This window comes from Coenobita brevimanus, chromosome 53 (genome assembly GCF_032717465.1).
Source record: "Coenobita brevimanus isolate Jiangsu-jjx chromosome 53, ASM3271746v2, whole genome shotgun sequence".
Taxonomy (NCBI): Eukaryota; Metazoa; Arthropoda; class Malacostraca; order Decapoda; family Coenobitidae; genus Coenobita; species Coenobita brevimanus.
The window spans coordinates 43,285,087-43,297,090 of NC_137006.1; the positions used below are offsets into that span (position 1 = coordinate 43,285,087).

Genomic DNA, 12,004 nt, shown 5'->3' on the forward strand with positions numbered 1-12,004 from the left:
TACGTGTCAGCAAGTGGTTTGGTGGAGGGTTAGCGTCCCTCCCCGTAAAACAAAGTCAAATGGCCACCCCTTACAGGATTATGGCGCCTGGCAATAGATAGATAGATAGATAGTTAACAACTTCAGTCCGAGAACGTATATTTATATTTTTGCAGTCTTTTGACGATTTCACTCAGCTTAAGTGGACTATTAGAGCTGGAGAGAATAAATGTAAGCCTTTTATCAAGCTCTTCATTACAATAGGTCCGTTAAGTTGGGTCTTTAGCAGCCAGAGAGAGCGCACTGACCCTCCTTGAAGTATTCCTGCTTACTGCCCCACTCGCCACCCTATATTTCAGGGGAATACCCGTCCCCCCCCCCTTCCCTCGCGAAGAGTTTTTCTTGGGCTACCCCACCTGGCCGTTCTCTAGTGGAAGAAATATATTGTTTCGAGTATTCGATTCGGCAATTTTAGGATTTGATAGTGTAATGAGGAATTTCTTAACATCATTACTGCATCAGCTGAGGAATTTCTTAACATTATTACTGCATCAGCTGAGGAATTATAAGCTATCTACCTGTACTCTGCATACCTTTACAACGATAAATGTTTCGAAGGCGAATATTCCGAACTCTCCAGTAAATCAGCTGGTTAAAGTCCACAACAGTTGCCAGTGCAAGGCGTAGGTGTTATCTGTCCATTGATAGCAATGTTCAGCTCAAGGGTGTCGTCAGGTAAGGGGCCAGCCTGTAATTTAAAGCAGGATACCATGAATTACTTGACTATTGACCCGCCATTTCGTATAGAGATAGAAGATAGCCCCGTATACCCTAGGCCTACCAGTCCTTGGCTATCCGTAGGTCAGCCATTGGCCTACAGCTTTGTAATTTACCATGTATCAGGGTATATATTTTTTTTAGATCTTCTGTAGGGCCAGCTTCTCCACCAGGGAAGGCTGTAGTCACCTCCACGAATTAGGGCTTGAGTCCTGGGGCCCACCACCTCATACAGGCAGTGGTAATGGTTAAAAGGGTATCGGGTATTCGCCTGTTGCTGTTGTGATGTCGTATGCACACAGTTTGCCAGTGCAGAAGGAGCAGATGTACTCTTTACGTTAATTAGCAGAAAGACCTTACTGATTCACATTATAATCCTCCAGTTTTCTGTATTTTTCTGACTTTCCAGTGTAGTAAATGACCTTTGACCTGCTGATTCCCCCCCCCTTCCTCCCTGTTACTATCATCTCATGTAATAGAACAGATAGAAAAGAATTGAGGAACACAAACGGGGTAAGAGAATCATTAATTTGAATAATGCCATGATAAAACAGATTATACACTGGTCATGGAATGAAGTGGGGTGATGTGAAATTCTCAGACCATGTAAACGATACTGTTAAGAGAAGATGCTATGAAGCAACTAAATATCAGTCTGGAAAATCTGAATCAAAATATGGAATTCATTACTCCAGCCAGACCATTATTATACCTGCTGACTGCTGGGAAACCAGGCTGAATGTTTAGGTTGTTCCTCATTTGTTATTGCTGTTGTCACTGTTACCTCAGTATGGCATATTTAAGGTGCTCATATGGCGTATATGAGGTGCTTACTGTATCCTCTGTGTGTTATTCCTGAAGAGGCTAACTTGGAGCTTTCTTTAAACAGACTGTCACAACCAGTGCTGGATTCACAGTCATTATGGGAAGTACTTTCAGGACAAGTGCAGTACCCCCATTAAGACTCATTTCCAAAGGAAGTGCCACAGAGAAAACAACCTTAATTTAATGAGAAAATATCGTAGAACATACTGAAAAAACTGTGGGGCCGTGGTGAGCCAAAGTAAAAAAAAAATACCGTACCTGAGATTTTACCTATCAGAGAAAGCATTATCATTTGGCTGCTATTCATTTTGCTAAACAGTTGCTAAACCTTCTCCATGCATATTAACTCCCCCAGTTAGTGGCTGTATAAGAATTTGCATGTGCAAAGTTTGATTTGCCCTCAAAAGTTTGATGTCACCCAAAGATGAGAATAGTGTACAAGACTTTCCTATGCCAGTTTTCTCTCAAAGTAGCAAGACTTATTTAGTGCAAATTTTTTCCATAAACTGTAAAGCTGCCAAACAGATTATCCAGATTATCTCCATAACTATAAGACCTTCCATGAGAAGACATGTTATGCATATTTTCTCCATAAACAGTAAGGTTTCTTATGCAGCTTTTATGCGTATTGTATACAGAAAGACTTCTTGCATTTAAACACATCTCATATACAGAAAGACTTTTCACATTAAAAAATTCCCTTCAAAACAGTAGCTGCAATCTATAAGAATTCTCCCCTGCAGATTTTCCTGTAATGCAGTAAGAAGACCTCTCCCTCCCATAACGGTAAAGAATTCTTAAATGCAAATTTTCTCCAAACAGTAAGACTTCTCCCATGAAGATTTTCTTCAAAACACCAACTTTTACTGACAGGTTTGCGAACGGCAAGACGGCATATAGCGTCAGTGTCCCCAGTGATAAGCCAAGGTGTGAGTATGTCATCTGCAGCTCCTGGCTACACTTATGAAACTCTGGCCATCACCAAACCCAAGGAACATGTCTTTCAGGTTGAGATCAACCGACCTGACAAGCTCAATTCTATGAATAAAGTGTTTTGGAGGTAAGGTTGACATATCTTTTGTCCCCTCCCCTCCCTTCCCCTCCCCTCCCCCCCCTTCTTCATAAAGTAAAAGGCTACTGGCCACTCTTGACCCATGAGCACCTATCCACCACACTAACCATGACCTTAGTCTTCCTCACCTTCACTTTCAATCCCCTACACTGCATATCCTCCCACACCTAAGAATTTTACTGTGGTATCCCCTTCCTGTTAGCAGTTAATGTCAGGTTATCTACATGTACCTACTCTCAAGGTAGCATAGACCTAAAATCTCACAACAGTACATCCAGCACCATGATATTAGTGAGATTGGGATAAGATGATGATGATTTATGATGAGAAGACACGTTTGGCGTTTTTCTGTGGCTGATGGTGTACTGTGTAGTGGTGCATACAAGCTGAGCACAGTTTTGCATGTAGGTGTTCCACAAATGACCATCAGATAAAGGGATGTATTTATGCTTTCATACTTGTACTGGCAGCTTAGCCTTAGCAGTATGATGCTGGTTATGTTTTATTGTCGATAATGCCAAATAATGTACTATTTTTATTTTTGCTTAGGGCACATAGATGACTGACATGTAATATTCTAGTCTGTACTTAAATGCTGTAGCTGAGAGACAGAGATTGATAGATAGATAGATAGGGAGGTATAGAAAGAGAGAGAGAGAGAGTCATGTGAAATATGTAAATGTAAAGTTCACACGAGACGCATTTTGAGAGAGAGAGATAGGGAGAGAGGGAGAATTTCTGTCCTATATTTTCAGGGAAGTTGGTGAGGTGTTCCATCAACTGGGGGACGACTCTGAGTGCCGTGCGGTGGTGCTGAGTGGGGCGGGCCGAATGTTCACCGCCGGTATTGACCTGAGTGACTTGACCGAGATTGCGGGGGTAGCGTTCGGGGAAAACGATGTGGCTCGCAAGTGTCGCGCGCTGAAGGGGGTCATTGCTTCCTTCCAGGCCTCATTTACAGCCCCCGAGAAGGTAGGTAGGTGTCTCCGTTTGGCAGGATATTTTGTGCTTTCGTTCGTATCATTATTGCCATCATTATCATATCATTATTGCCATCATCATCAACTTCATAGTCTCTTCGTCATTGTCATCATCATCATCATGTGTCTTCATCATCATCATCATCATCATCATTTGAATACGATGATTGTGAAAAATGAAATGTTCCTTTGTTGCAGAAGAAGACCTTCCTTTGGCACAGGTAAGAAATACAACATACCAATTTCTGACCAGCTGTGTTGATAAGCAGGGTAAATAACATCAGTAATGGAGTCTGGCATGAAAATTTTGGTATGGAAAAAAAGTGAGATATGTGAAAATTTTGAATAGGGAAAGAAATTTACTGTGAGGTGATTTGGATTTATTCAAAGACTTTATGTAGTTAGGATGCCAAAGAAAGGCTGTAGAGGTAAAAATAAAGGTAACATTGGAAAAGGGGAGAGAGAGAGAGAAAGAGAGAGAGAGAGAGAGAGGAGGGGGGAGGGATGGAAGCCTGTGATTGTGTGTTCATGAGAGTGAAGGAAAAGGAAAGAGAGGGATAGGAGCCTGTTGTTTTTATTAGTGAGAGACAAGGAAGAGGAAAGAACACAAGTAGTAGCATGAGAGAAAGTTATTATATTAGTACAATGTCTCATGAACATATTTCTGCTATTGATGTGTTTAAGAGGGAGCAGTCAGTGGTGATGATGATGATGATGATGGATATGCTACTTTTATACTGTCTTTTTCCCTGTTTAAGCATTTTATCTCACCTTTCCTCACACCCACCTGATCTTATCCCCTCTTCTAATAATGATGATGATGATTTACAGCGTGTTTAGCATTTTACCCCACCCTACCCCCTACCATACCCTCCCTTCCAGTAATGATGGTGATGATGGTGATTTACAGTGTGTTAAGCATTTTACCCCACCTCCTCTCCTCACCCTACCCCCTACCTTACCCTCCCTTCCAGGAATGATGATGATGATGGTGATTTACATTTTACCTCACCTCCTCTCCTCACCCTACCTTACCCTCCTTTCTAATAATGATGATTTACAGTGTGTGAAGCCAGTGATAGCAGCAGTACACAATGCTTGTATAGGTGGGGGTGTGGACCTGATATGCTCCGCTGACATGAGGTACTGCTCCTCTGATGCGTGGTTCCAGGTCAAGGAGGTTGAAGTAGGTTAGTAGCTGCCATTTTTTTATATTATTATTATTATTGTTATTATATGGAGAGAGAGAGAGTGACAAAGAGAGTGTATGTGAGTGAGGTGGAGAGTGGGAGAGGGAGGGGGAGGCCAAGGATGAGATGGAGGGATGGAGTGGAGAGGTATATGAGAGAGGGGTGTGTGAGCTGGGAGTAGGGCAATGAAATGGTGGGGGACAGAGCGACATGGAGGCGATTTGTTTGTGGCCGCCTCTCACGGGATTAAGGCGTCTGGCAATAGATAGATAGATAGGTTATTTTTACTGTGAATAAATGTTCAGTTAGTCTCATAGGGCATTATCGTTTATTATGTTTATCTTTTATTTTGTTGTTTGTGTTATTATATGAATGAGTTTTTTATTTATTTTACTGGGCATGGTGTTGATAGTTGTCCCTCTTTCTGTGCTGTCTTGGTTACAGGTCAGGGAAATTGATGTAAGTTTTCATCCTAGGGAAATGAGCCACCTTCACAACCTTAGTGCTAGGTTGTGATTGCATAAGATTTGATGAGCTTTAGTCATGAGGTAGGAATAGGTCTCCTTGGTTACTAGTGAAATTAACCCTCTAACCTAACTATACTTTGCCATCAGTCGAGCTGAGAGGGGTAAGAGATCTTTGTCACATGAAAATAAACGGATCATAGTCGCTACCGTTATATTTTTCTTTGCATTATTTTATGGATGGTCGGTTGATTTCACAGGGTGTGATGTAGATACAGTAATTGTCCCTCTTGTTGTGCTTTCTTGTTTACGGGTCAGGGAAGTCGATGTCAGCTGGTATTCATGATTTGGGACCATATTCTCCTTGGCATAGCAGATTTCATAACATCTCATACTCAGAGTTTTATTTTGTATATTTCAGTTTCTTATCCTCTTGTACGCTATTTATTTTTAATGTTGATGTTGTTTGCATCAGTCACATACAAGAATATTAACAGTTTGAGAGGCCCGACATGTAGCGGTGTACTGTATAACTGGAAACGATGTCCCTAAGAACCCTCACATTTTTGCATGGGATCACATTTTCTCCGCTATGCTGTGTTTGATTGGCTTGAAATTTTGTTACACATCATATCATGCACCCAACTGTAGAATAAATCAGTTATTGCCAGTATTGCAGTATATTTGACACTATTGCAAGTGTGGGACTGCCTGCTTCCTGCCCAGGCAGGTAGTCTCCTTGCTGCCTCAGTGTGTGACAAGTTGGACCTTATCTCATTGTGCCACGTGTCACTAGGTACTTTATTTTGCCTAATTGTGTATCAGATAATTATTGGTGATTTACTCAAGCTCACGAGCCCTGGCTACTACCTCAAGATGACCGCACTTACAGGATTCTTGAACCACATGTTCAGGACTGCAAGATATCCAACACCCATGTAGGACCATCCTGAACAAGACAGAATATGCTGTCAGGCACTAATTAATTAGATAGTGGTAGATTGTAATTATTACTTTACAGTAAAATGAAGAGTGCCTATAGTCGTGCCTACATTGACACATATTTTCATGTATGTATTTTATGACAAATATTGTTTGCAACCAGTCCCATATAAGACATCTGAAAAACACAAACAGCTTTCAACAGTTTTTATGCCTGCCTTTATTACCTGTAAAACCAGTGCTAGAGAGGGACACCTTCATACGTATAACCAGATATCTCTGATGCCTAGTTATACAAACATCCTTCATTTTTCACCCAGTTCCCCAAAAGCAGGATGGTGGATGGCAGGAAAAGAGCAGGTTCAGCCAGCAGTTTACTGGTTTCACATCCAGATAAGCTGGAGGTCACAACAACCACCTGTAAACTTGATCCTGTCCTCCCCTTCCCTTCCCTTCCCTTCCTTTCCCTTCCCTTCCCTTCCCTTGCCCTCCCCTTCCCCTCCCCTCCCCTTCCCTCCCCTCCCCTCCCCTTACCACACCTCTCCTCTTGTCTTTTGTCTACTTGCACCCTCCTCTGCACCACAGGGCTGGCGGCGGATGTGGGCACACTGCAGCGCCTCCCTAAGATCCTCGGCAGTGAGAGTCTGGTGAGAGAGTTGGTATTCTCCGCACGTAAGATGTACTCCAGCGAGGCTCTTCAGTGTGGCCTGGTGTCACGTGTCTTCCCAGACAAGGAGAGGTGAGTGTGTGGTTGGAATGAGGTGGTTTAGGGCGGTACAGTCAGTTTGTGGTGTCTCTTTGTTTGTTGCTCATTTTTACCACTAACATTTTGAATATCTATCTATCTATCTATCTACATTTTGAATATGATGGTGTATTTTCTGTTTCATTTTAGCAACCAGTTTTATTTTGCTTTTGTTTAATTTTTTATTTTAATTATTTGAGCTGGAGGAGTTAAATACATGCTTCATTATTACCATCACCATTAGAAGTTTGTCGTATGTTGAATATAGTGATTATAAAAATATGTCATCTGATTGAAGGGGTTAGGTCCACGGTGAATTATAGATAAATTTCCCCATAAACTTCCAGTGCTACAAATAAAGCTGATTTGCCAGTCCCCCTCCCCCCTCCATATACACTCTTGGCATGGAAAATTCTGAGATATCGTAGAAAACATCCTTGGGTTCCATTGAGGACTGCTGGTAGATGATAGCTGCTGGAGGGGGATGCCTTCATGTGGTGGCATTGATGTAACTGGGTGGCTTAACTGCCGGGTTATATAATTGTCCCCCAACTACTGCCCTATCCCCCAAAAGGAGGATGGGGGGATTGCAGGAGGAGGACAACTTAGGCCTGTAGCCCACTGAGTTTACATTTTAGCTGATCAAGGGGACATGACAGGAGTAGGTGCAGCTATATAATGAAAATGGGGTGTCATAGCTGTGTGAGAATGTAACAAAGGGAATGGGGAGGCTTTTTATGGTGGGGCTGAGATAGTACTGCAAAGGTTGGGTCTATTGTGGGTGAGAACAAGATGGTTTGGGGCTGTATATAGTGGAAATGAAGTGGTTGGGTTGTTTAGGCAAGGAACACAAGGAATGGATTGATTGTTGTGGTGGGAGTGAGATGACTTGAGATGTATGAGATGGGGATGTGGAGGTTGAAGCTGTGACTGGTGGAACAAGGAACAAGGTGGTTTGGGGCTGTATGTAATGGAAATGAAGTGGTTGGGTTTTGGGCAAGGAACATAGGGAATGGATGGGCTGTGTATGGTGGGATTGAGATGACTCGAGATGTAGGGAGTATGGCTGTTGAAGATACGATGGGTGGAACAAGGACACCCTAGAAGACCTACTCTAACCTTACTTTACATCACCTGGCCCAGCCCAGCACAATTTGAACACCTTAACCCGGCTAACTCTCCCATGATTGTGTTTGTATCGTGTATAAAGGCTCCTGCGTGCTTGCATGTGTCGACCATGGTCATTAATGGCAGCTCTCCATGCTCTACTTTCTCTGGCAGCCTCCTTATTCAGTCCCTTATCTTTGAGGTCACAGTCTATGACCTCATCCCAGGTCCTTTTTTGGTCTGCCTCATGCAACCCTTGTCTTGTTTTTTTACCAGGTCATGTCAGAGAATAAATTATGGGAACCTGAGAGTATTATTATTGCCACCATGTACCCTCCATTTGGTCAGGACAGCTCTTGTGTGGTATTGTGTTCGAGCTGATGCCAGATGTTTAGATTCTGCTTAGAGTTACAGGAACCTGAGGGTGATAGCCATTTCATTTCAGTGACTTTTTCATTTAAATCAGTCCATAACCAGATGATATTATATATCCTGGGTTGCATCTTTAGTACTGAAGGAGTTAATGATGGCTGTGCCTGACTTCTCAGTTCAAAAGGTCTTTTATGGTATCGTTTCATTTCGTATCTGAAATAATGCCCCTGATAGTAATGAAGAAATAAATAATAAGTATGTCATTGGAAGGATAGGGTAAACCTAGCTCAACCCAGCTTATCCTGACCCAACTATTTTACAGCTTGCTGGCAGGAGCAGTGGAGATGGCATCCATGATTGCCAACAAGAGCCCTGTGGCAGTTCAGACATCAAAGATGGCCCTTGTTCATGCACGGGACCATTCAGTGCAAGAGGGCCTTGACTATGTGGTGAGTCTGCTGCCTTGTTTACACTGGGACTTATAATATTGGTTGTGGTAGTTGTGTATCAGGTCTGGACAGTAGTTCATCATTTAGCACTTGACACATTCACTTGACACATTTTTCATTACAATCCTCAGTTTCTCACACACTTATTTCCCATACCTTTCCACCTACGTCTTCTCCTGCCAACCCTATCCATATGCAGTAAATCCTTCTTATAAGTAAGGAACTTGTTCTAGTATGTGACAGCCATATCAGCACAATTGATAATATAAATTTGGAGAAACTGACTTTTCAGCTTTATAGATAGCAACAAGCACTCCACAGTCCTATCTGACCGCACCGCACTTGCTCAAATGCTAAAATGAGAGCCAATTCTGGATTGCACTTTGTTTTGCTCTGAACCAATAATTTATGTGTCATATGCAGGAGCAAATGCTTCACAGCCTGATAATTGACTCCTGCAGCAGTGGGAACAATGAAAAGTCAGAACATCCCACTAGAAAACTTCAGTCGATATTAAATTGAAGATGTCCATCTGTAACCCAGGTGCAACCATCCTGCCAAGTTTCATAGAACTCATTTTTCCAGTTTTGGCTGTGTTACACAGACACACCCAGTGATTATAATATATAGGATGGAAGCATAATAGACAGAGTTTCAGAAACTTACTGTGGATTTAATAGTGAAAAAGTATGTTGAAAAAGGTAGCTTGTGTTGTAATGCAGCATAATGAGGCACCCATGACGTGATTACAGTATTAGCTTGGGGAACACCACTTATATTGAGGGTGATAATGAAGGCTTAATAGAACTGTCTGGAGATAGCAAGAATAAGATATAAATGTCATCTTGTGGGTAAAGAAGTTGAAGGGACAAAATCACAGCTGAGACAAGTTACCCAGGCTGACACACAAAATGGGTTACGATAACTTTCCTGTCATAACTAAGACCTTTTTTTTTTTTTTTTGCAGGCCTCACTGAATATGGCGATGCTTCAGAGTGAAGATGTTCGCATCGCTGCAATAGCTGCCATGAAGAAGGAGACACCTGTTTTTGCTAAGCTGTAGGCATTTATCTGTGTTGGGTCCATTAGTGCTTCTTGCAAGTAACTTTGTCTCTTGCAACTGACTTACCCAGATTCTTTTTCATTTTACCTATGTTATCTTTAAACATTTATATTCATTTTAATGAGAGAGACTGAAGTGGAGAGGTTTTATATAAACTGTACCGTATACAGATTTTATTAATCCTTTCACTGCTAAAGGCCCTTTCCTGACTTGAGTATAATTGTCTGGTGGTAGCCTAAGTAAAAGGAAAAGTACGTACGTCACCACTGGCAAGACGTGAACAGTACTTCCATTTAACCCCTTCGGCATGAAGATTTTTGTTGCTGTTGCCAGACTATTTTATTCACTCAAGAAAGACATACCTGGGCCAGGGGAGTTAGAAACAGTTTTAAGTACAGCAGTTACCCCCTTTCATTTTGATTGTTGTAAGCCTATTTAGTTATCTCTTTCATTTAGGAGCCAACATATGGTGGTGTTGTGCACCCTGAGTGGAAATAAGTAGTTGTGGTGTTCACTTGGAAACCAGACCTTCTCATATAACCCTACATCTTACTATAGGGAAGGACCCTGGCCCAACCCTGGGAAGATGTCATCAGCCACAAACATAAGGGATTGCTGGTTCCATGCATGGTATATCTACTGTACTGTACCCATAGGATGGTCCCATTGAAACAGTTGCTTATTTGTGGTTGACAGGCCTACTCACCCAGACAAACTGAGGTTAAGTAACAGTAACAAAAAACATCATTTGTACAGTATTTCATTTTTGGTGCTACGAGACAACATCTGGTATATTTAACTTCGGTATGCTGTCAAGTACTGGAGGTGTTATCATTAATGAAGGCTGTATCCAACCTGTCCGGTTGGAAAACTCCCCATGCTTAATACAATCATCAGGAGATTGCTAGATTAACATAGAAATACATCATCATAGGGAAGGGGTTAAGCTTGGCAGACATCGTTGGACTGGTTAATAGCTTGTGGGTGCAGCTCAATAAATGAATATGCAAGATTTCATAAAAATAAAAAGCTTTTTCAACATAGCATTTTCAATATAGTTCTGTTTTCTCATGATGCTTACCTGATTCCTCTATGGGATACTTCATATAGCCTGCTCACAGTTTATACAGTATAGCTCCTTATAACAGATAATAGAATAATAGTACAAATTAACTACGCAAGTACTGTACTCATTTGTCAGTTTATGTATAATTTTTTTTTGCTATTGTGTCCATAGTAAGTTACAGAAAGTCTGACTATTAAAGTGCCATTGGTACTTATAAAGATTATTTTCCAATTTACTCCCAGTTTACTCTTCTGCGTGCATTTACAAAGTTGACACGTTAAAACTCATACCTGACTCAAACCAGGGGCTGCCTTTATTCTTATTACTAGCCCTGGAATAGTCACTTGCATATAGTGTCTTTGTATGGGTGAAGAATATTATAGTTTTGTACCTGTGTAATAAAGGAGTGAATTATACTGGTGTTAACTATATCACAGTCAAACCTACCCCTGTTACAGTCATTTAGATCTGTCAGTCACTTACCCCTGTCACAGTTATTTACATTCAGTAACCTACTTTTGCTGCTCACTTACACCTGTAATTCACCTACCCCTGTCACAGTCATTAACATCTGTGAGCCACCTGGCCTGTCAGTCACCTACCCTTGTCACAGTCATTTACATTTGTCACTCACCTACCTTATATTTGTCAGTCACTTACCCTGTCTGTTATTTACATATATCAGTCACCTATCCCTCCCACAGTTATTCACAATTGTCAGCTACCTACCCTGTCAATCACGTACCCCCTGTCACAGCTACCCATCACCATTACAGCCTTCCAGTCACCTACACATATCAGTCACTTTGTCACATACACCACAACCTCCTGTTGCAGTTATATGTGGTATTGGAGGCAGGCACCTTTGTGTGGTGGCACCTGTATAACTGGACGACTCAGCTGCCACTTCCTTATGCGCTGAAAGGAGAATGGTGGACTGTAGGAGAAGGACAGCTAAAGCCAGCAGTTCACC

The 12,004-nt window shown here is 41.8% G+C and overlaps 1 protein-coding gene across 1 annotated transcript; it reads left to right on the forward strand.

Moving 5' to 3' along the window:
* The first annotated feature begins 645 nt into the window (after window positions 1-645).
* On the forward strand, window positions 646-11,447 carry LOC145400672 (delta(3,5)-Delta(2,4)-dienoyl-CoA isomerase, mitochondrial). The gene is made up of 7 exons (XM_080273109.1): window positions 646-714; window positions 2,455-2,641; window positions 3,409-3,625; window positions 4,697-4,823; window positions 6,815-6,968; window positions 8,776-8,902; window positions 9,870-11,447. The coding sequence occupies exons 1-7, from the start codon at window positions 690-692 to the stop codon at window positions 9,963-9,965; spliced, it is 933 nt and encodes a 310-aa protein (XP_080129235.1). The 5' UTR covers window positions 646-689; the 3' UTR covers window positions 9,966-11,447.
* Window positions 11,448-12,004: the final 557 nt, after the last annotated feature.